The 26,413-nt window shown below is 53.9% G+C and overlaps 1 protein-coding gene across 2 annotated transcripts in view; it reads right to left on the bottom strand.

Annotated features, from left to right (window-relative positions):
• elk3 (ETS transcription factor ELK3) overlaps positions 1 to 26,413 on the bottom strand; it is an 86,542-nt gene that overhangs the window by 13,506 nt on the left and 46,623 nt on the right. For both annotated transcript variants that reach the window (XM_086009895.1, XM_086009894.1), the window contains exons 3-4: positions 12,839 to 13,639; positions 10,965 to 11,087 (exon numbers count right to left, since the gene is read on the bottom strand). In XM_086009895.1, coding sequence (XP_085866021.1) covers positions 10,965 to 11,087; positions 12,839 to 13,639 — 924 coding nt within the window. The remainder of the gene's footprint in view (positions 1 to 10,964; positions 11,088 to 12,838; positions 13,640 to 26,413) is intronic.

Genomic DNA, 26,413 nt, shown 5'->3' with positions numbered 1-26,413 from the left:
CTCATTAGATGTATCAACTCAAGGCTATGGCACTGAAAGTGAAATCCAAGTGCAAAGCCCTGGCCTGATGCCACAAGTACCTGTGCGAGCGCTGAGTCAAAGCAGAAAGCTCTCTGCCTTTGTCTCTCTCCAAATATCCATCTCTCACACAGAAGGATTGGCACAAAATGGCTGCCACTTATAATGCAGGAGGAGTCTCCTTTAAATAGCGCCCACCGCACCCCGAAGCGACTGGGAACCGTTCCCCTCTACCAGTCGCACAATAGGCCGGCGCCACTGAATTTCCGGTTTGGGGCGCACAAAGGGCGTTACACTATGAAATGATGTCAGGATCTGCGCGCGCAGCTGAGCGTGCGCAAAGGTTTTGCGCCGCCGCTAAATCTTAACTGAATTTCGCGAGAGGCGCAGATCGCACCGCGTTCGGGCGCTAGCCGCTTAGTGCCCCACTTCTCCTCCTCTTAAGGTGCTAGTGGCTGGCGCAAACAACTGAATTTCTAGGCCATAGTGCCTTTAGCTTTGACTTATTTCTATTTTTCCCTGATGTTACCTTAGTCACTGATGCCTTATTACCTTTGTTACTCTCTCTGTCCTTTCATCAGAACTGGAAGATACATAGATACATAGATACATAGAAGATAGGAGCAGGAGTAGGCCATTCGGCCCTTCGTGCCTGCTCCGCCATTCGATGAGATCATGGCTGATCCTTTAATTCAGTATCCCGTCCCCGCCTTCTCTCCGTAACCCTTAACCCCTTTTGCCCGTAGAAATATATCTAATTCCCTCTTAAATATATTTAATGAGCTGGCGTACACTGCCCTCTGTGGCAATGAGTTCCACAGGTTCACCACTCTCTGAGTGAAGAAATTCCCCCTCATCTCTGTCCTAAATGGTTTAGCCCTTATCCTTAAATTATGTCCTCTAGTTCTGTTCTCACCCGCCAAGGGAAACATTCCTTCTGCATCCAGTCTGTCTAGACCTGTCAGAATTTTATACACTTCTATGAGGTCCCCTCTCAATCTTCTAAACTCCAGTGTGTACATCCCTAAACTACATAGTCTCTCCTCATAGGTCATTCCCGCCATTCCTGGTATCAGCCTGGTGAATCGCCGCTGCACCCCCTCCATGGCAAGAACATCCTTCCTCAGATGAGGCGACCAAAACTGTACACAGTACTCGAGGTGTGGTCTCACCAGTGCCCTGTACAGCTGCAGCAAGGTATCCCTGTTCCTGTATTCTAACCCTTTTGCTATGATGGTCAAGGTTAACAGATTTTAAGCAAGTGCAGGGGCAGGGAAAGGGGGGAGGGGAGGAAAGATCAAAAGAGGAAGGTCTGTGATAGGATAGAAGGCAGGAGAGATTAAATGACAAAAGGGATGATGATGCAATGCAAAAGGGGTGGTAATTGGACAGGTAAAGAAACAATGATGGGTCCATAGGAGGTGTAAATGGTTACAGCAGAATAGGAGGGGGAGGGAAGCATGAGGAATCAGGCAAAGAGGAGAAAGCTCCCATGGTTCAAGAATATGGCGGAGAAAGGTGGGGAGACCCCAGGGGTGTGGACCAGCCCACCGGCCGTGTACAGACAGGGGACCCCCACCCCCCAACCCCTCCCCAATCACCAACCCCTCCCCAATCACCAACCCCCCCTCCCCAATAACCAACCCCCATCCCGATCACCAACCCCCCTCCCCGATCACCAAACCCCCTCCTCAATCACCCCCATCCCAATCACCAACCCCCCTCCTCAATCACCAGCCCCCCAATCACCAACCCCCCTCCCCGATCACCAACCCCCCCTCCCCGATCACCAAACCCCCTCTTCAATCACCCCCCTCCCCGATCACCAACCTCCCCTCCCGATCACCAACCCCCCTCCTCAATCACCAACCCCCCCTCCCCGATCACCAAACCCCCCTCCTCAATCACCCCCCCTCCCCAATCACCAACACCCCTCCCCAATCACCAGCCCCCCAATCACCAACCCCCCCATCCCAATCACCAGCCCACATCCCCCTCCCCAATCACCAGCCCACATCCCCCTCCCCAATCACCAGCCCCCCCTCCCCAATCACCAACCCCCCCTCCCCAATCACCAACCCCGCCTCCCCAATCACCAGCCCCGCTCCCCAATCACCAGCCCCCCCTCCCCAATCACCAACCCCCCCCCCAATCACCAACCCCCCCTCCCCAATCACCAACCCCCCCTCCTCAATCACCAGCCCACAGCCCCCGTCCCCAATCACCAACCCCCCCTCCCCAATCACCAACCCCCCCCAATCACCAACCCCCAACCCCCCATCACCAACCCCCCCCAATCACCAGCCCACATCCCCCTCCCCAATCACCAGCCCACACCCCCCTCCCCAATCACCAGCCCACAGCCCCCCTCCCCAATCTCCAGCCCACACCCCCCCGCCCCAATCACCAGCCCACATCCCCCTCCCCAATCACCAGCCCACAGCCCCCCTCCCCAATCACCAACCCCCCATCACCAACCACCCCCCCCAATCACCAGCCCACATCCCCCTCCCCAATCACCAGCCCACATCCCCCTCCCCAATCACCAGCCCACATCCCCCTCCCCAATCACCAGCCCACATCCCCCTCCCCAATCACCAGCCCACACCCCCCTCCCCAATCACCAGCCCACACCCCCTCCCCAATCACCAGCCCACACCCCCCCTCCCCAATCACCAGCCCACACCCCCCTCCCCAATCACCAGCCCACATCCCCCTCCCCAATCACCAGCCCACACCCCCCTCCCCAATCACCAGCCCACACCCCCTCCCCAATCACCAGCCCACACCCCCCTCCCCAATCACCAGCCCACACCCCCCTCCCCAATCACCAGCCCACACCCCCCTCCCCAATCACCAGCCCACATCCCCCTCCCCAATCACCAGCCCACATCCCCCTCCCCAATCACCAGCCCACACCCCCCTCCCCAATCACCAGCCCACACCCCCTCCCCAATCACCAGCCCACACCCCCCCTCCCCAATCACCAGCCCACACCCCCCTCCCCAATCACCAGCCCACATCCCCCTCCCCAATCACCAGCCCACACCCCCCTCCCCAATCACCAGCCCACACCCCCTCCCCAATCACCAGCCCACACCCCCCTCCCCAATCACCAGCCCACACCCCCCTCCCCAATCACCAGCCCACACCCCCCTCCCCAATCACCAGCCCACACCCCCCTCCCCAATTACCAGCCCACACCCCCCCTCCCCAATCACCAGCCCACACCCCCCCTCCCCAATCACCAGCCCACAGCCCCCCTCCCCAATCACCAACCCCCAACCCCCCATCACCAACCCCCCCCCAATCACCAGCCCACATCCCCCTCCCCAATCACCAGCCCACATCCCCCTCCCCAATCACCAGCCCACATCCCCCTCCCCAATCACCAGCCTACATCCCCCTCCCCAATCACCAGCCCACACCCCCCTCCCCAATCACCAGCCCACACCCCCCTCCGCAATCACCAGCCCACACCCCCCTCCCCAATCACCAGCCTACACCCCCCTCCCCAATCACCAGCCCACACCCCCCTCCCCAATCACCAGCCCACACACCCCTCCCCAATCACCAGCCCACATCCCCCTCCCCAATCACCAGCCCACACCCCCCTCCCCAATCACCAGCCCACACCCCCCTCCCCAATCACCAGCCCACATCCCCCCTCCCCAATCACCAGCCCCCCTCCCCAATCACCAGCCCACACCCCCCTCCCCAATCACCAGCCCACACCCCCCTCCCCAATCACCAGCCCACATCCCCCCTCCCCAATCACCAGCCCCCCTCCCCAATCACCAGCCCACACCCCCCTCCCCAATCACCAGCCCACACCCCCCTCCCCAATCACCAGCCCACACCCCCCTCCCCAATCACCAGCCCACACCCCCCCCAATCACCTGCCCACATCCCCCTCCCCAATCACCAGCCCACACCCCCCTCCCCAATCACCAGCCCACACCCCCCCCGCAATCACCAGCCCACATCCCCCTCCCCAATCACCAGCCCACACACCCCTCCCCAATCACCAGCCCACATTCCCCTCCCCAATCACCAGCCCACACCCCCCCCCAATCACCAGCCCACACCCCCCTCCCCAATCACCAGCCCACACACCCTCCCAATCACCAGCCCACACCCCCCTCCCCAATCACCAGCCCACATCCCCCTCCCCAATCACCAGCCCACACCCCCCCTCCCCAATCACCAGCCCACACCCCCCTCCCCAATCACCAGCCCACACCCCCCTCCCCAATCACCAGCCCACAGCCCCCTCCCCAATCACCAGCCCACATCCCCCTCCCCAATCACCAGCCCACACCCCCCCTCCCCAATCACCAGCCCACACCCCCTCCCCAATCACCAGCCCACACCCACCTCCCCAATCACCAGCCCACAGCCCCCTCCCCAATCACCAGCCCACATCCCCCTCCCCAATCACCAGCCCACACCCCCCCTCCCCAATCACCAGCCCACACCCCCCCCTCCCCAATCACCAGCCCACACCCCCCCTCCCCAATCACCAGCCCACACCCCCCCTCCCCAATCACCAGCCCACATCCCCCTCCCCAATCACCAGCCCACACCCCCCCTCCCCATCACCAGCCCACACCCCCCCTCCCCAATCACCTGCCCACATCCCCCCTCCCCAATCACCAGCCCACACCCCCCTCCCCAATCACCAGCACACACCCCCCCTCCCCAATCACCAGCCCACACCCCCCTCCCCAATCACCAGCCCACATCCCCCTCCCCAATCACCAGCCCACACCCCCCCCAATCACCAGCCCACATCCCCCTCCCCAATCACCAGCCCACACCCCCCTCCCCAATCACCAGCCCACACCCCCTCCCCAATCACCAGCCCACACCCCCCTCCCCAATCACCAGCCCACACCCCCCCAATCACCAGCCCACATCCCCCTCCCCAATCACCAACCCCCCCCAATCACCAACCCCCCTCCCCAATCACCAGCCCACACCCCCCCTCCCCAATCACCAGCCCACATCCCCCTCCCCAATCACCAGCCCACACCCCCCCTCCCCAATCACCAGCCCACATCCCCCTCCCCAATCACCAACCCCCCCCAATCACCAACCCCCCTCCCCAATCACCAGCCCACACCCCCCCTCCCCAATCACCAGCCCACACCACCCCTCCCCAATCACCAGCCCACACCCCCCCTCCCCAATCACCAGCCCACACCCACCTCCCCAATCACCAGCCCACACCCCCCCCAATCACCAGCCCACATCCCCCTCCCCAATCACCAGCCCACACCCCCCTCCCCAATCACCAGCCCACACCCCCCCTCCACAATCACCAGCCCACACCCCCCTCCCCAATCACCAGCCCACACCCCCCCTCCCCAATCACCAGCCCACATTCCCCTCCCCAATCACCAGCCCACCCCCCTCCAATCACCAGCCCACACCCCCCCTCCCCAATCACCAGCCCACACCCCCCCCCAATCACCAGCCCACACCCACCTCCCCAATCACCAGCCCACACCCCCCTCCCCAATCACCAGCCCACATCCCCCTCCCCAATCACCAGCCCACACCCCCCTCCCCAATCACCAGCCCACATCCCCCCTCCCCAATCACCAGCCCACACCCCCCTCCCCAATCACCAGCCCACACCCCCCCTCCCCAATCACCAGCCCACACCCCCCTCCCCAATCACCAGCCCACACCCCCTCCCCAATCACCAGCCCACACCCCCCTCCCCAATCACCAGCCCACACCCCCCTCCCCAATCACCAGCCCACACCCCCCCCAATCACCAGCCCACATCCCCCTCCCCAATCACCAACCCCCCCCAATCACCAACCCCCCTCCCCAATCACCAGCCCACACCCCCCCTCCCCAATCACCAGCCCACACCCCCCCTCCCCAATCACCAGCCCACATCCCCCTCCCCAATCACCAACCCCCCCCAATCACCAACCCCCCTCCCCAATCACCAGCCCACACCCCCCCTCCCCAATCACCAGCCCACACCCCCCCTCCCCAATCACCAGCCCACACCCCCCTCCCCAATCACCAGCCCACATCCCCCTCCCCAATCACCAGCCCACACCCCCCCTCCCCAATCACCAGCCCACACCCCCCTCCCCAATCACCAGCCTACATCCCCCTCCCCAATCACCAGCCCACACCCCCCCTCCCCAATCACCAGCCCACATCCCACCTCCCCAATCACCAGCCCACACCCCCCTCCCCAATCACCAGCCCACACCCCCCCTCCCCAATCACCAGCCCACACCCCCCTCCCCAATCACCAGCCCACATCCCCCTCCCCAATCACCAGCCCACACCCCCCCCAATCACCAGCCCACATCCCCCTCCCCAATCACCAACCCCCCCCAATCACCAACCCCCCTCCCCAATCACCAGCCCACACCCCCCCTCCCCAATCACCAGCCCACACCCCCCTCCCCAATCACCAGCCCACATCCCCCTCCCCAATCACCAACCCCCCCCAATCACCAACCCCCCTCCCCAATCACCAGCCCACACCCCCCCTCCCCAATCACCAGCCCACACCCCCCTCCCCAATCACCAGCCCACACCCCCCCTCCCCAATCACCAGCCCACACCCCCCTCCCCAATCACCAGCCCACACCCCCCCCCAATCACCAGCCCACATCCCCCTCCCCAATCACCAGCCCACACCCCCCTCCCCAATCACCAGCCCACACCCCCCCTCCACAATCACCAGCCCACACCCCCCTCCCCAATCACCAGCCCACATCCCCCTCCCCAATCACCAGCCCACACCCCCCCTCCCCAATCACCAGCCCACATTCCCCTCCCCAATCACCAGCCCACCCCCCCCAATCACCAGCCCACACCCCCCTCCCCAATCACCAGCCCACACCCCCCTCCCCAATCACCAGCCCACACCCCCTCCCCAATCACCAGCCCACACCCCCCTCCCCAATCACCAGCCCACACCCCCCCAATCACCAGCCCACACCCCCCTCCCCAATCACCAGCCCACACCCCCCCTCCCCAATCACCAGCCCACACCCCCCTCCCCAATCACCAGCCCACACCCCCCCCCAATCACCAGCCCACATCCCCCTCCCCAATCACCAGCCCACACCCCCCTCCCCAATCACCAGCCCACACCCCCCCTCCACAATCACCAGCCCACACCCCCCTCCCCAATCACCAGCCCACATCCCCCTCCCCAATCACCAGCCCACACCCCCCCTCCCCAATCACCAGCCCACATTCCCCTCCCCAATCACCAGCCCACCCCCCCCAATCACCAGCCCACACCCCCCTCCCCAATCACCAGCCCACATCCCCCTCCCCAATCACCAGCCCACACCCCCCCTCCCCAATCACCAGCCCACACCCCCCTCCCCAATCACCAGCCCACACCCCCCTCCCCAATCACCAGCCCACACCCCCTCCCCAATCACCAGCCCACACCCCCCTCCCCAATCACCAGCCCACACCCCCCCAATCACCAGCCCACATCCCCCTCCCCAATCACCAACCCCCCCAATCACCAACCCCCCTCCCCAATCACCAGCCCACACCCCCCCTCCCCAATCACCAGCCCACACCCCCCCTCCCCAATCACCAGCCCACATCCCCCTCCCCAATCACCAGCCCACACCCCCCCCCAATCACCAGCCCACATCCCCCTCCCCAATCACCAACCCCCCCCAATCACCAACCCCCCTCCCCAATCACCAGCCCACACCCCCCCTCCCCAATCACCAGCCCACACCCCCCTCCCCAATCACCAGCCCACATCCCCCTCCCCAATCACCAACCCCCCCCAATCACCAACCCCCCTCCCCAATCACCAGCCCACACCCCCCCTCCCCAATCACCAGCCCACTCCCCCCCTCCCCAATCACCAGCCCACACCACCCCTCCCCAATCACCAGCCCACACCCCCCCTCCCCAATCACCAGCCCACACCCCCCTCCCCAATCACCAGCCCACACCCCCCCTCCCCAATCACCAGCCCACACCCCCCTCCCCAATCACCAGCCCACACCCCCTCCCCAATCACCAGCCCACACCCCCCTCCCATCACCAGCCCACACCCCCCTCCCCAATCACCAGCCCACCCCCCCCCAATCACCAGCCCACATCCCCCTCCCCAATCACCAACCCCCCCCAATCACCAACCCCCCTCCCCAATCACCAGCCCACACCCCCCCTCCCCAATCACCAGCCCACACCCCCCCTCCCCAATCACCAGCCCACACCCCCCCTCCCCAATCACCAGCCCACATCCCCCTCCCCAATCACCAGCCCACACCCCCCCCAATCACCAGCCCACATCCCCCTCCCCAATCACCAACCCCCCCCAATCACCAACCCCCCTCCCCAATCACCAGCCCACACCCCCCCTCCCCAATCACCAGCCCACACCCCCCCTCCCCAATCACCAGCCCACATCCCCCTCCCCAATCACCAACACCCCCCAATCACCAACCCCCCTCCCCAATCACCAGCCCACACCCCCCCTCCCCAATCACCAGCCCACACCCCCCCTCCCCAATCACCAGCCCACATCCCCCTCCCCAATCACCAGCCCACACCCCCCCTCCCCAATCACCAGCCCACACCCCCCTCCCCAATCACCAGCCCACATCCCCCTCCCCAATCACCAGCCCACACCCCCCCTCCCCAATCACCAGCCCACATCCCCCCTCCCCAATCACCAGCCCACACCCCCCTCCCCAATCACCAGCCCACACCCCCCCTCCCCAATCACCAGCCCACATCCCCCCTCCCCAATCACCAGCCCACATCCCCCTCCCCAATCACCAGCCCACACCCCCCCTCCCCAATCACCAGCCCACACCCCCCCTCCCCAATCACCAGCCCACATCCCCCCTCCCCAATCACCAGCCCACACCCCCCTCCCCAATCACCAGCCCACACCCCCCCTCCCCAATCACCAGCCCACATCCCCCCTCCCCAATCACCAGCCCACATCCCCCTCCCCAATCACCAGCCCACAGCCCCCTCCCCAATCACCAGCCCACATCCCCCTCCCCAATCACCAGCCCACACCCCCCCTCCCCAATCACCAGCCCCCCTCCCCAATCACCAGCCCACATCCCCCTCCCCGATCACCAGCCCACACCCCCCCTCCCCAATCACCAGCCCACACCCCCCTCCCCAATCACCAGCCCACACCCCCCCTCCCCAATCACCAGCCCACACCCCCCTCCCCAATCACCTGCCCACAGCCCCCCTCCCCAATCACCAGCCCACACCCCCCCCCCAATCACCAGCCCACACCTCCTGCACTCCCAGTGGCTCTGGTGCAGACATCCTCCATTACGAACATCTGCTGTCCGAGAAGAGGAGCGTTGGCTAAAATCTAAATTTGCTAATCTCGATGGTAAGTGTTTAATCGAAAGATGAGGTGTTGTTCCTCGAGCTCGCGTTGAGCATTATTGGAACAGTGTAAGAGGCCAAGGACAGACAGGTCAGAGTGGGACTGGGGTGGAGAATTAAAGTGACAGGTGACCGGAAGCTCAGGGTCACCCTTACGGACTGAACGGAGGTGTTCCGCAAAGCGGTCGCCCAATCTGCGTTTGGTCTCCCCAATGTAGAGGAGACCGCATCGTGAGCAGCGAATACAGTATACTAAATTGAAAGAAGTACAAGTAAATCACTGTTTCACCTGGAAGGAATGTTTGGAACTCTGGACGATGGGAAGGGAGGAGATAAAAGGGCATGTGTTGCATCTCCTACGCTTGCACAGGAAGGTGCCATGGGAAGGGGAGGGGTGTTGAGGGTGATTGAGGAGTGGACCAGGGTGTCGCAGAGGGAGCAGTCCCTTCAGAATGCTGAAAGGGGAGGGGAGGGGAAGATGTGTTTGGTGGTGGGATCACGCTGGAGGTGGCGGAAATGGCAGAGGATGATCCATTGAATGTGGAGGCTGGTGGGGTGGAAGTTGAGGACAAGGGGAACCCTATCGTGGCTCTGGGAGGGAGAAGGGGTGAGAGCAGAAGTGTAGGAAATGGAACAGACACGATTGAGGGCCCTGTCAACCACAGTGGAGGGGAATCCTCGGTTGAGGAAAAAGGAAGACATGTCGGAAGCACTGGTATGCTGTGGGAATCAGTGGGCTTATAGTGGATATTGGTTGACAGCCTTGCCCCAGAAATGGAGGTAGAGAAGTCGAGGAAGGAAAGGGAAGAGTCGTGGATAGACCACGTGAAGGTGAGTGAGGGGTGGAAATTAGCAGTAAAAACTGTTAACCTATAGCTGCCTTCCTTTAGGTGCTTTCTCTGATTATGTACAATACACTTTATGAAGCATTAACTTTTGTATAAATGAAGTTTATAATCTGCAGATGTTTTTTGCAAAGGCCATTATTTTTGTTTGCTATTATATTTTGTAGAACAGTTCCTCCTTGAAGTTGTCAATTATAATTTTAATAATTACAGTAAGTAAAATGGTAAACGTTACAATAAGTCATCACTAATGTTTATTATTCTAATGTTAAAAACAATGCAACTTGGCACAGTTCAATGGCACAACTCAATCACTGACAACCAGGATCGGACTCTTGAGTTGTTGCCTTATGTACAACTCCTCTTAACTCTGCCCTGGATCTACGTCTAGCAACTTGGCCAAGAACTGATAAAACTCATCATAACTGTAGCAGTGTTTGAGTATCAGACAGCCCTAGAGCTTAAATGATGCTGTCGTGAAACGAGTGGTTACTGCTCGACTACTTAAAACATTTCCAACACGAGTTCTGAAATGTAGACTATTTTAAAGAAAAGTTGGCAACAGATGAGTTGCAAAGCTGTAATCTACAACTGCCAACACCATAAACCTGCGCAAGAATCAAGGTTATTGCTTGCAATTAACAGGTAGTAGGCACATCAAGTTAAAATGTTAGAGGTCATTCACCCTGATATTAATGTTTACCAATTAGCACATACCTGAAATAAAGACCCTGGCCCCTGTAGTCTGGCAGGACTCAAGGGAGCCACTGGACTTAGTGTACTCCAGAAGTGAATACTGGAGAGTAAGGGGCTTGGTGTCAACAAAATTCCACTAGGTGTCTATAATGGTGAGAAACATCATAATTAGACTGAGGAATAAGTCATCTTGTCAGCTGTGACTCAGTGGCAGCACTTTTGACTTTGTGTCAGATGGTTGTGGGTTCCAGTCCTACTCCCGAGACTTGAGCACAAAACCTAAGCTGACACTCCAGTACAGTCTGACGGAGCGCTGCACTGTCGGAGGTGCCGTCTTTCGGATGAGGCCCCGTCAGCTCTCGCAGGTGGCCTTAAAAGATTCCCACGGCACTATTTCAAAGAAGAGCAGGGGAGTTCTCCCCGGTGTCCTGGCCAATATTTATCCTTCAATCAACATCTCAAAAACAGATTATCTGATCATTGTCACATTTCTGTTTGTGGGAGCTTGCTGTGCGCAAATTGGCTGCTGCGTTTCCCACGTTACAACAGTGACCACACTTCAAAAAGTACTTCATTGGCTTTAAAGCGCTTTGGGACGTCCTGAGGTTGTGAAAGGCGCTATAGAAATACAAGTCTTTCTTTTTTCTTTAAGTCAGGTAAAATTATACAATGCATCAGTCCTAGCCATGATGGATATCTGCACTGTACAAATAATGTAAGTGGAAGAATTCTTTATCTCCGCATTAAATAATGAAGCTGTAGATTCATATCAGCTTGTCTCAGCATTACTTGTTTAATTGTTGAACTGGGCTATATATATTATGATGTTATAGAAAAGTACTGAGAACAAAGCTAGAAAGAACTTGCATTTATGTAGCGCCTTTTACAACATCAGGACACCCCAAAGCACTTTACAGCCAAAGAAATACTTTTGAAGTATCGTCGCTGTTGTAAAGAAGGGAAACGCGGTAACCAATTTGTGCACAGCAAGGTCCCACAAAAAGCAATGAGATAGATGACCAGATAATCTGTTTAATGAGATTGAGGGATAAATGTTGGCCAGATACCAGGAGAACTTCAAATAGTACCATGGGATCTTTTACATCCATCTGAGAGGGCCTCGGTTTAACATCTCATCTGAAAGATGGCACCTCCGACAGTGCAGCACCCCCTCAGTACTGCACTGGAGTGTCAGCCTAGATTATGGGCTAAAGTCTCTGGAGTGGGGCTTGAACCTGCGACCTTCTGAATCTGGAGAGAGCTCTACCACTGATCCACAGCTGACATCCAGTAACATTTGAACCTGTTTATACACAAAAGTAATTACAGTACTGTATATATAAAATGTATTTACAAAAGTAACTTGAGACAAATGATCTGTTGGCACAAGCTGGTAATCTATATCCTACAGGCCACAAGATGTGGGAAACAAAATGTTAAACTGATGCAGTCTTCTGAGGTTCGATCAGAAGCATGCGGTTGGGGCAGAGTAGAGGGAGCTCTATTCTGCATCTAACCGTGTTCTAGCTAACCTTGGAGCTCTTGATGGTGATAATGGGTATGGAAACTTTACTGTTCCAATCCCTAGCACTAACATCTATTGGGTTAAAGAACACAAAATTCACCCATTCTTAAAATAACTGGTCCATGATCCAGGTGAAGAGACTTTTTTTATAATTGTATTCAGATTGCATTCTGGAGCTGCATTTTTTAAAAATCTAGTGAATAAAAATTGTATCAACTGATAAAATAAGGCAATTGTTTTTAGTTTATATTTACTTGCCATCATTTTATGGCAATTTACACAATGCATATATTAATTAATCTATGTAATTGTCAGATTTCTTGTTGGAAATTTAATTTACTTAAAACACAGTGTAATTGAACAAACTGACCTGCGCAGTGAAAAAAGCAGGCGTGAGGGATCCTGAAGGAAGTGCTGGGCTGTTGAGGGCAATTGAGCTGGCATCTGTGTTGGTGATGACTAAAGAAGGAGCTGGAATCTCCAGGCCTTTGGGTTTCTTAGCCTTTGGAAGATGGATGTGTCTCTGCTCAGCTGGACAAGGTGATTTGGCCTTCGAGCCTGACGAGAGGTTAAGGGGCTGCGCAGACTGTTCTGCATCATAGGCATCGAGTTCAATAATGCAAGCCTTCTGATATCCCGATGAGGAGCTGGTATTTGAGGATGATGAAGCAATAGCAGAATGAAACGATGCTAAAGGAGACGATGCTTTAGAGGAGAGAGCTGTGAAGAAAGTTGATGCAACTATGGCTTCTGGTGAAGGAGAATGGGACGATGGAACTGAGACAACCGGCATGGTGACCGGCCTTTCATTTTTATTTGTTACAAATCTTATGACAGTCCTGACCTCCTCAGGTGTAGGTTTTCTTGCAGTTTTCTCTTCTGGCTTTTCCATTTTGATTGACTTGAAAAAGTCCGACCTGTTCTGCAAAGAGTTAATGGTGAAAGAAGTATATAACCCAGAGTGGATATAATCATTGCGACTGGGACTTCTACTGGCAGATAATGTCAGTTGCTGCTGGTCTCTGCTCTCTGGCGTGGACTGAGTGTCACTGTCCCTGAGCAAAATGGTTTCTCGACTGGACTCCAGAGTGTGGGGATCCATTTTTAAAATGTCTGGAAATGAGACAAATTTGTAAACAAACTTCTGCCCGATCACCTTCTTAATAATATTCTGTGGAGATAGAAAAAAAAGCTTTTATTAGATTGATATAATATTTCAACTGTATTTATGTTAACAAGTGGAAATGCAGTTAACAAAAAATGAAAGAAATTAGAGAGGTAAATTGTAACGTTAATATCCACTGAAGTACTTAAAATGATGGAGGAAGAGTCAATCGCTGGGTTTTCCCCCAGATATTCTCCCACTCCACCAACGTAACTTAGGCCAAAACTCTGTTCACACACATAAACCGGGTCTCCAGCAAACCTCGCCAATGTTACGGCCGCAGAGCTGGAAAACCCCTGAGGAAATTCCCAACTAAAGTTTTTGTTACCTTCTGTATTAGTCTGTTTTAATCCACCTCAGTAATACTTTTTACCTAGCCAAAGTAAGGATACCTACCCTGTAGGATCTTTGTCATTCTTCGAGTGATAGCTTCCCTCACACTGCTCCAACTTATCCAATCCTGATTGGTCCTGGGAATCACTCTTTGTTTTGCACTGACAACAACAGGACCACCCGTCATGTGACCTTTCTGTTCCCGCCATGCACTCGCCAGGACAGGCACAATAGCTCTGGTCACACTGGTCACTTCCATAAGGGGGCCTCACATCCCCTACGTCCTGGAGTGCACCTTTTCCTGACCAACAACAGCGAGACCCAGGGATCGTAACAGAAAACCCTTACTCTGTATATTGGCCGCTGAAATATGACCCACACCGCCAGGTGAACTCTACTCCCTTTACAGAAGGCAATTCTCACAAGGTGAGTCACAGACGTCAGATGAATAACGAGGTTATTTACATAAAATTCATGAATGAACAGTTTGAGGCAAAGAGAACATACATTCTCCTACACTCGGCAGGTTACTATCACAATAAAGATGCAACTTAATTTCTTTCTAAACATAGGGCCTTTACCTGCTGACTACTAATATCACAGCCACTGTGTGACAGAGAGGAAACGGCCCCTTTGAACTCCCAATCCCACCAATTTGTCAATCACGAGGCTTCAGTCAACCAATGGCATACCTCTTTCTTCAAGTGACCCAGAAATGGCTGTCACTCAAAGTCAATACCCTGAGGCGAGATCCTACCATGTGGTAGGAAACCTGGACTTAAGTCACCGACTCCAGGGCTTGCAACACTCCCTGCTCCTGCACTACTGCTGCCTGTAGCTGGACCCCAATGAGTGGCAAGAAATACTCCCTAAAATGTCCCAGCTACTGACTGCAATAAAAGCTGCCCAATGCAGCTAGGTGGGTCCCTTCTACATCCACCCTGACTCTCACATAGATGACTCAGGGTGGGTCCCTCAGGTTACTGACCTTCCACAAGGGAGCGCAAAAGTCCATTACTGGCAACCTCGTCCACTGAGCCAGGGTTCATCACCTCTCACACAAGGGTCAAATCCGAACCCTTCCCCAGATCAGACCACACGTCTGCAACATCTGCCGTGGCTCCCAAAGTGATCAGGACATTAAAAACCTATTAAGCATGGGCTTGCTGTGAAGAAATGGAGTGTAACTCCCAGTGGAATGGGTCAAAGGGTATTCCGACTCAGTGCAGGGAGTATATCTGGATAGTCATCACACACTGTCTCACCCGGAGTTGACAGGCTTGGCCTCCAGTCGGGTGGGGAGTACTCCGGAGCAGGCCACAGGATCAGGTAGGTATGACCCACGACCCCGGGGGGGGGAAACCGATCCCAGGGAGGGTCCGATCCCGGGGTGTGTCCGATCCCCGACTCCGGGGCCTTTGTATGGGATGGGGGGATCTGATGGGCGGAGCTTGGGGAACCACTCCTGCTCCTCCTGGCCCACAAGCAGTGCTGTAAGAGCACTTACCTTCTCCCCGAAGCTGTCCTCGCCTCCCTTCAGCTGCCGGGTTTCCCGAGGCCTGGGAAACCCGGCCAGCCACTGTTAAACCTGCAAAGCAGGTTAAATCAGAGGCCGACAGCCTCATTAAAATATCTAAATTGCAAACCCACCTCCTGGGAGCAGGTTGGTTACCCGCCCCTTGTCCCATCTCCATTAAACCTGGAAGTGGGCGGGTTGGGGTCAGGTTTCTGATTTTTAAAAGTTTAACATCTGACCAGACCCCAAACTTTCTCCCCACTCCCCCCAGCATTTTTGAAAGTTAAAATTCAGCCCTGTGGTTCTAGAGTTGTAGCAAGAAAGAGTCGGTCCCATCAATGCTCAAACACGAGGAATCAACTTCAGTGGTCTGGCTCGGGAAGTCGAATAAAAGCAACACTGAGAACTTGAGAACCTTCTCAAAAATGGGGGGGGGGGAAGGAAATAGTTCAATCTGTTGCCTTTCTACAGAAGAGGAGCGAGGATCAGATTGACATCAGGGCACAAAAATGCAGGTGATTCCCCAGAACTAGACAGGGTCGGCCAAGTTCGTACAGTGTGTGTGGAGAAGGATTTGATATTGATTATAGATGACTATTTTTGAGTGAATTTTTCCTCTAATAGTCTCCGATCTGGTTTCTGCCGATTCTGAAAGCTGATCCAGGTAAGCGCGCACAGCCTTCTCAGGTAGTCTGATACTGGTACCCATGACTCTTGGGCGAGATGATAGGAAATCTACTCCAGTAGTATGTTGATTTCTCAAACCACTGCCACTCCGATTTGTCCTAATCCGCTTCCTCTGCAACAAGCGCTCTCTGCTACGCTTGTGAAAACCATGGGTAATCCAGACAATTCTTTGTGCATCACTGAGGGAAAAAAATGTATCTTCTGTAAGAAGTTCAACTACAGAAAGCAATTTTGGATTCCCAAATGAAAAGGAAGATAGGTCACGTTGGAGGTTTCTTGTGTGTCTATCAAGGTGAGGAGTAAGTGTCAGCATCAAGCACTCCCAGGTGAGGTACAGCACAGATAGAGGAGGGTAAAGCTCCCAGACTCTGCCCCAACATGTCCTAGCCCCAGTCATCAGAGGAGTGGCCCCCTACTAAACCAGTGTGACATTTTTCCTGTTTCCCACACCAGCCACTGAGTGAGATTGCCAATCAGTGCCAGATGTGCGCTGCAGGCCCATTGACCCACCAGGAACCCTACTGAGCCTGCCCAGACCCATAAGAACATAAGAAATAGGAGCAGGAGTAGGCCATTCGGCCCCTCGAGCCTGCTCCGCCATTCAATAAGATCATGGCTGATCTGATCTTGGCCTCAACTCCACTTTCCCGCCCGCTCCCCATAACCCTTGATTCCTGTTTTTCAAAAATCTGTCAATCTCCACCTTGAATATATTCAATGACTCCACCTCCACAGCTCTCTGGGGTAGAGAATTCCAAAGATTTACGACCCTCTGAGAGAAGAAATTCCTCCTCATCGCCGTTATAAATGGGCGACCCCTTATTCTGAAACTATGCCCCCGAGTTCTAGATTTCCCCACGGGGGAAAACATCCTCTCAGCATCCACCCTGTCAATCCCCCTCAGAATCTTATGTTTCAATAAGATCACCTCTCATTCTCCTAAACTCCAATGAGTATAGGCCCAACCTGCTCAACCTGTCTTCATAAGTCAACCCCTTCATCTCAGGAATCAACCTCGTGAACCTTCTCTGAACAGCCTCCAATGCAAGTATATCCCTCCTTAAATAAGGAGACCAAAACTGTACGCAGTACTTCAGGTGTGGTCTCACCAACACCCTGTACAGTTGTAGCAAGACTTCCCTACTTTTATACTCCACCCCCCTTGCAATAAAGGCCAATATTCCATTTGCCTTCCTAATTACTTGCTGTACCTGCATGGCAACTTTTTGTGTTTCATGTACGAGGACACCCAGAACCCTCTGTATTGCAGCATTTTGTAGTCTCTCTCCATTTAAATAATATTTTGCTTTTTTATTCTTCCCACCAAAGTGGATAACCTCACATTTTCCCACATTATACTCCATCTGCCATTTTTTTGCCCACTCACTTAACCTGTCTATATCCCTTTGCAGACTCTGTGTCCTCCTCACAACTTGCTTTCCCACCTATCTTTGTATCATCAGCAAATTTGGCTACAGTACACTCGGTCCCTTCATCCAAGTCATTCATATAGATTGTAAAAAGATTTGAGGCCCCAGCACTGATCCCTGTGGCACCCCACTAATTACATTTTGCCAACCTGAAAATGACCATTTCACACAGTGACCCTTCCAGCTAGCACATGGAGGACACATTCATCAGTCTGGGGCTGGGTTTGAACCCTGGCCCCAGAGCTAACCTCCTGCACCAACTCTACTACAGATTATCAGATAGCAAAATACTGTGGATGCTGGAAATCTGAAATAACAACAGAAAATGCTGGAAAAACTCAGCAGGCCATGCAACATCCGTGGAGAGAGAAATATAGTCAACGTTTCGGGTCGACCCGAAACGTTGACTCTATTTCTCTCTCCACGGATGTTGCCTGGCCTGCTGAGTTTTTCCAGCATTTTCTGTTGTTATTACAGATTATCAGAGTTTGGGCAGGGTCATTATTATATAACAAGCATTTCACTCAAAATACATTCCAATCTGTTGAGAAATTTTTCTTCGGTTTGTCAGTTTTAAGATTATCATTTTATTCTGATTATTCCATTTAGATTTTAATAAATTATTGTAATAGAAGTGTGGCAGTAAAAAGGTTACATTGTAAATGACCTTTTCACTTTCTCACACTTATAACTGAGGTGGACCTGCCTTCAGCACTACCTTAATATTAAAGCTTTCAGCAGCATATTATATCATACAACTTAGTCAGAGGTTAAAGAAACGCACCTGAATAAAGGTTCCTGTTCGAATGTGATCTATTTTAAAGATTTTTTTTGGTAAATTGATAGTTGCAATCACTGAAAGAACTCACCTCTGCTCCTGCGCAGCATCACCTCCAGTCACTCACCCAGTGACCTGGGGCAGGCAGCAGAAGGCAGTGCCGATCTCACTGAAAAGTGTAACATTCATACAGGGCTTGACAGGGTAGATGCAGGGAGGATGTGTCCCCTGGCTGGAGAGTCTAGAACTAGGGGTAATAGTCTCAGAATAAGGGGTCGGCCATTTAGGACTGAGATGAGGATTTCTTCACTCAGAGGGTGGTGAATCTTTGGAATTCTCTCCCCCAGAGGGCTGTGGAGGCTCAGTCGTTGAGTATATTCAAGACTGAGATCAATAGATTTTTGGATACTAAGGGAATCAAAGGATATGGAGATTGGGCGGGAAAGTGGAGTTGACGTTAAAGATCAGCCATGATCTTATTGCATGGCGGAGCAGGCTCGAAGGGCCGTATGGCCAACTCCTGCTCCTAATTCTTATGTTGTTCTATACGGATGAAACATCTCATTAATCCATCAGGAAACCTTCAAGCACTCTTTTTTTTGGAGCTCAGACTCTTCCTTAAAGATATTTTTTCCCTCTCCTTTTTTGGGTCTCCCTACACCTTATGCAACTGACAGGGTGTGTGGCCAATCTTCTCCAATGCTGTACCAAAATACTATGAAATGTGGGAGGGCGATCAGCAAAGAACTCCCTCTTTGATTTATCCCTCCCTCCCTTCAGGGAATAACCACAGCACAATGCTGAGATTAGTAACTCACTGTCTGCAGGATGAGGGGGTGAACTTGATTTCTGTTGGAATGTGCAGAAGCATGCTCACTGCCCACATTACCTCCACATTCTACATCTTGATCTTCTGAACCAAGATCATTTCTCACTACTGTACTGGTCTCATCCTTTATTAACAGAGCTACCCCACCTCCTTTTCCTTTCTGCCTATCCTTCCGAAATGTCAAATACCCCATAATATTTCGTTCCCAGCCTTGGTCAGCTTGCAGTCACGTCTCTGTAATGGCTATCAGATCATACCCATTTATTTCTATTTGTACCATTAATTCATCTATCTTGTTACGAATGCTGCGTGCATTCAGATAAAGAGCCTTTAATTTTGTCTTTTTACCATTTTTCCCTACTCTGACCCTATTTGCTGGTGCACTCTTATGTTTGTACGCTCTGTCCCTTCTTGTCACACTCTGGTTACCATTACTCCTATCGCTACCCTGCACTATTGCCTTGTCCTTTCTCTTTAACTTTCATAGATTCCCCTCACCTAAACCCTCCCCCCCACCCCCCACTATTTAGTTTAAAGCCCTATCTACAGCCAGAGTTATTCAATTCGCCAGGACACTGATCCCAGCATGGTTCAAGTGAAGCCCATCCCAACAGAACAACTCCCTCTTTCCCCAGTACTGGTGCCAGTGCCCCATGAATCGCAACCCATTCCTTGAGTCATGCATTCTATTCTCTGATCTTATTTATCCTATGCCAATTTGTTCGTGGCTCAGGTAGTAATCCAGAGATTATTACCTTTGTGGTTCTGCTTTTTAATTTAGCCCCTAGCTGCTCATACTCCCTCAGCAGAACCGCTTTCTTAGTCCTACCTATGTCATTAGTACCTACGTGGACCACGACAACTGGATCCTTCCCCTCCCACTCCAAGTTCCTCTCCAGCCCCGAGGAGATGTCCTTAACCCTGGCACCGGGCAGGCAACACAGCCTTCTGGACTCACGCTCTCGGGTGCAGAGAACAGCATCTATCCCCCGAACTATTTGTCCCCTACCACTACTACTTTCCTTTACTCCCCCAACTTGAATGGCCACCTATACCACGGTGCTGTGGTCAGTATTCTCATCCTCCCTGCAGTCCCTGCTCTTGTCCACACAGGCAGCAAGAACCTCGTACCTGTTGGACAAGCATAAGGGCTGAGGCTCCAAAAATGCAACTTTCTGGATCCCCATACCTGCCTCACTCGTACTCACACCCGCCTGTCCCTGACCGTGGACCAAATCTGAAGTTTTTAACCTAAAGGGAGTGACTGCCTCCTGGAACAAAGTGTCCAGGGAACTTTCTCCCTCCCTGATGTATCACAGGGTCTGAAGCTCGGACTCCAGCTCATCAATCCTGAGCCGAAGTTCCATGTGATGCACACACTGTGTCCCCATCACCCCATCTCCAATATACTGTGCTCCCATCACCCCATCTCCAATATACGGTGCCCCCATCTCCAATATACTGTGCCCCCATCACCCCATCTCCAATATACTGTGTCCCCATCACCCCATCTCCAATATACTGTGCCCCCATCACCCCATCTCCAATATACGGTGCCCCCATCACCAATATACTGTGCCCCCATCACCTCATCTCCAATATACTGTGCCCCCATCACCCCATCTCCAATATACTGTGCCCCCATCACCCCATCTCCAATATACTGTGCCCCCATCACCCCATCTCCAATATACTGTGCCCCCATCACCCCATCTCCAAAATACTGTGCCCCCATCACCCCATCTCCAATATACTGTGCCCCCATCACCCCATCTCCAATATACTGTGCCCCCATCACCCCATCTCCAATATACTGTGCCCCCATCACCCCATCTCCAAAATACTGTGCCCCCATCACCCCATCTCCAATATACTGTGCCCCCATCACCCCATCTCCAATATACTGTGCCCCCATCACCCCATCTCCGATATACTGTGTCCCCATCTCCCCATCTCCAATATACTGTGCCCCCATCACCTCATCTCCAATATACTGTGCCCCCATCACCCCATCTCCAATATACTGTGCCCCCATCACCCCATCTCCAAAATACTGTGCCCCCATCACCCCATCTCCAATATACTGTGCCCCCATCACCCCATCTCCAATATACTGTGCCCCCATCACCCCATCTCCAATATACTGTGTCACCATCACCCCATCTCCCCCATACTGTGTCCCCATCACCCCATCTCCAATATACTGTATCCCCATCACCCCATCCCCAATATACTGGGTCCCCATCACCCCATCACCAATATACTGTGCCCCCAGCACCCCATCTCCAATATACTGTGTCCACATCACCCCATCTCCAATATACTGTGTCCCCATCACCCCATCTTCAATATACTGTGTCCCTATCACCTCATCTCCAATATACTGTGCCCCCATCACCCCATCTCCAATATACTGTGCCCCCAGCACCCCATCTCCAATATACTGTGTCCACATCACCCCATCTCCAATGTACTGTGTCCCCATCACCCCATCACCAATATACTGTGCCCCCATCACCTCATCTCCAATATACTGTGCCCCCATCACCCCATCTCCAATATACTGTGCCCCCATCACCCCATCTCCAATATACTGTGTCACCATCACCCCATCTCCAATATACTGTGTCCCCATCTCCCCATCTCCAATATACTGTGTCCCCATCACCCCAGCTCCAATATACTGTGTCCCCATCACCCCATCTCCAATACACTGTGCCCTCATCACCCCATCTCCAATATACTGTGCCCCCATCACCCCATCTCCAAGATACTGTGTCCCCATCACCCCATCTCCAATATACTGTGTCTCCATCTCCCCATCTCCAATATACTGTGTCCCCATCACCCCATCTCCCCCATAGTGTGTCCCCATCACCCCATCTCCAATATACTGTGTCCCCATCACCCCATCTCCAACATACTGTGCCCCCATCACCTCATCTCTAATATACTGTGCCCCCATCACCCCATCTCCAATATACTGTGCCCCCATCACCCCATCTCCAATATACTGTGTCACCATCACCCCATCTCCAATATACTGTGTCCCCATCTCCCCATCTCCAATATACTGTGTCCCCATCACCCCAGCTCCAATATACTGTGTCCCCATCACCCCATCTCCAATACACTGTGCCCTCATCACCCCATCTCCAATATACTGTGCCCCCATCACCCCATCTCCAAGATACTGTGTCCCCATCACCCCATCTCCAATATACTGTGTCTCCATCTCCCCATCTCCAATATACTGTGTCCCCATCACCCCATCTCCCCCATAGTGTGTCCCCATCACCCCATCTCCAATATACTGTGTCCCCATCACCCCATCTCCAACATACTGTGTCCCCATCACCCCATCTCCGATATACTGTGTCCCCATCACCCATCTCCAATATACTGGGTCCCCATCACCCCATCTCCAATATACTGTCCCCATCACCCCATCTCCAAAATACTGTGTCCCCATCACCCCATCTCCCCCATACTGTGTCCCCATCACCTCATCCCCAATATACTGTGTCCTCATCACCCCATCTCCAATATACTGTGTCCCCATCACCCCATCTCCGATATACTGTGTCCTCATCACCCCATCTCCAATATACTGTGTCCTCATCACCCCATCTCCAATATACTGTGTCCCCATCACCTCATCTCCGATATACTGTGTCCTCATCACCCCATCTCTAATATACTGTGTCCTCATCACCCCATCCCCAATATACTGTGTCCCATCACCCCATCTCCAATATACTGTGTCACCATCACCCCCTCTCCAATATACTGTCCCCATCTCCAAAATACTGTGTCCCCATCACCCCATCTCCAATATACTGTGTCCCCATCACCCCATCTCCAATATACTGTGTCCCCATCTCCCCATCTCCAATATACTGTGTCCCCATCACCCCATCTCCAATATACTGTGTCCCCATCACCCCATCTCCAATATACTGTGTCCCCATCACCCCATCTCCAATATATTGTGCCCCCATCTCCCCATCTCCAATATACGGTGTCCCCATCACCCATCTCCAATATACTGTGTCCCCATCACCCCATCTCCCCCATACTGTGTCCCCTTCACCCCATCTCCAATATACGGTGTCCCCATCACCCATCTCCCCCGTACTGTGTCCCCTTCACCCCATCTCCCCATACTGTGTCCCCATCACCCCATCTCCAATATACTGTGTCCCCATCACCCCATCTCCAATATACTGTGTCCCCATCACCCCATCTCCAATATACTGTGTCCCATCACCCCATCTCCAATTTACTGTGTCCCCATCACCCCATCTCCAATATACTGTGTCCCCATCACCCCATCTCCAATATACTGTGTCCCCATCACCCCATCTCCAATATACTGTGTCCCCATCACCCCATCTCCAATATACTGTCCCCATCACCCCATCTCCAAAATACTGTGTCCCCATCACCCCATCTCCGATATACTGTGTCCCCATCACCCCATCTCCAATATACTGTGTCCCCATCACCCCATCTCCCCCATACTGTGTCCCCATCACCCCATCTCCAATATACTGTATCCTCATCACCCCATCTCCAATATACTGTGTCCCATCACCCCATCTCCAATATACTGTGTCCCCATCACCCCATCTCCCCCATACTGTGTCCCCATCACCCCATCTCCAATATACTGTATCCTCATCACCCCATCTCCAAAATACTGTGTCCCCATCACCCCATCTCCGATATACTGTGTCCCCATCACCCCATCTCCAATATACTGTGTCCCCATCACCCCATCTCCCCCATACTGTGTCCCCATCACCCCATCTCCAATATACTGTATCCTCATCACCCCATCTCCAATATACTGTATCCTCATCACCCCATCTCCGATATACTGTGTCCCCATCACCCCACCTCCAATATACTGGGTCCCCATCACCCCATCTCCAATATACTGTGCCCCCATCACCCCATCTCCAATATACTGTGTCACCATCACCCCATCTCCAATATACTGTCCCCATCACCCTATCTCCAAAATACTGTGTCCCCATCACCCCATCTCTGATATCCTGTGTCCCTGTGGTAAACCACTGTTTGTATTCCTGTTTGTCCTGTTTGTACTCCACTGTGTACATGCCTGGACATGCCTCGGCTGACTCCTCCCACAGGTCCTAGTATAAAGGTGACTGCTCCCCAGCCCTTGGTATCCTGGACCGGTCGACCACTCGAGGCAGACCTCCATTCTGTTGTTAATAAAAGCCTTTGGTTACTCTTCTAACTCTCAGTCTTTTATGAGTAATTGATAGCGCATCAATTTTATTAACAACATTTTTATAATGGAGAAGATCCTCACACCAGCATGCCTGGACTTAGATCATCGGGAGGCGGACTCATCCACCAAGTTTACTCACTGGCTTAAGTGTTTCGAAAAATTCCTGACCGCCTCCGAAGCAATCAAATCGGACGAGGACAAACTGGATGTCCTGACCTCCAAAGTGAACCACCGAGTGTACTCGGTCATCCAAGACGCGACCTCGTACGCGGATGCTATCAAGCTCCTCAAGGACCAGTACACGCGCCCAGTGAACGAAGTGTACGCCAGGAACCTCCTGGGGAGTCGTAAACAACAACCTGGGGAATCGACCGTGGAATACCTTCAGGCACTGTCTGTGCTTGGCCGGGCCTGTGGTTGTAAGGATGTAAAGGCCGCCGTGTACACAGAGGAACTTATCCGGGACGCTTTTGTAGCGGGCCACAGATCCAATTACACACGACAGCGACTGTTGGAGCAGAGTAACCTCGACCTCAACAAGGCCTCTGAACTCGCACTATCGTTGGATGCAGCCTACCAGGGCATGGATGCCTACTCCTCTGCACCGTGGACGCCGCGGGGAATGACAGCCTGGGACACGGTAGGACCGCCTCATAGCGCCGTGCCACCCCAGCCACACCCCAACAACGGCCCAACTACCGCAGCAGTGTCCCAAGGCCAGACAGCAGTGCCCCAAGGCCAGAAATGCTACTTCTGTGGCCAGGCAAAACACCCCAGAGCGCGCTGCCCGGCGAAAAACGCGATCTGCTCGGGCTGCGGGAAGAAGGGACACTACGCTAGCGTCTGCAGGGCCAAAGCCACCCCGAACCCCAGCAGCGCCGCGTGTGGGCCATGCGGGCCGCCATTTTGGACCTCCCCGGCCGTGTGCGAATCACCGGTACAGCAGCCATTTTGGACGCCTCCAGCCACATGGGGATCATGGACGCCGCCATCTTGGACGACAGCCGGGACGCAGCAGGCCCCCGACACCGCCTCATCTGATACCCGCAGCGACACACCGACCCCTACGCTGGCATCCGTTACACTGGACCAAGCGAGACCGCACCAACTGGCCAGTTCCACAATGGACATTAAGGTAAATGGTCACGATACAATCTGCCTTTTTGACTCTGGGAGCACGGAGAGCTTCATCCACCCCGACACGGTGCGGCGTTGCTCTCTCCCAGTCCTGCCTGCGCAACAGCGGATTTCTATGGCCTCCGAGTCCCAGTCGGCGGACATCGGCGGCTACTGCGTGGTGACACTCGTAGTAGACGGGACCGTGTACGATCATTTTAAACTTCTGGTCCTGCCTGACCTCTGCGCTGCCGTCCTGCTGGGGTTAGATTTTCAGTGCCACCTTAAAAGTGTTACGATGGCGTACGGTGGACCCCTACCCCCACTCACAGTCCGCAGCCAGCTGCTTCCAAATTGCCCGCCGCGCACCAGGTGCAACCTCTCCACACTCAGAGTCACCCCCCCACCACTGTTTGCTAACCTCACCCCCGACTGTACGCCCATCGCCACAAAGAGCAGGCGATACAGTGCCGGGGACAGGGTTTTCATTAAAACCGAAGTGGAGCGGCTCCTGAAAGAAGGGATTATTGAGGGCAGCACCAGCCCCTGGCGAGCCCAGGTTGTGGTCGTTAAGACCAGCGAGAAGCAGCGCCTGGTCATCGACTACAGCCAGACAATAAATCGCTACACCCTGCTGGACGCCTACCCACTCCCCCGTATAGCTGATATGGTCAACCAGATCGCGCAGTACCGCGTCTTCTCGACCATTGACCTGAAATCAGCGTACCACCAGCTCCCCATCCGCCCTGAGGACCGCCAGTACACTGCCTTTGAGGCAAACGGCCGCCTCTATCACTTCCTTAGGGTTCCCTTTGGCGTCACCAACGG

This window comes from Somniosus microcephalus, chromosome 17 (assembly GCF_052327205.1).
Source record: "Somniosus microcephalus isolate GS21.2 chromosome 17, FLI_Smic_1.0, whole genome shotgun sequence".
Taxonomy (NCBI): domain Eukaryota; kingdom Metazoa; phylum Chordata; class Chondrichthyes; order Squaliformes; family Somniosidae; genus Somniosus; species Somniosus microcephalus.
Note: the sequence above shows the minus strand (reverse complement) of the source record. Positions and strands in the feature narration are given on the sequence as shown.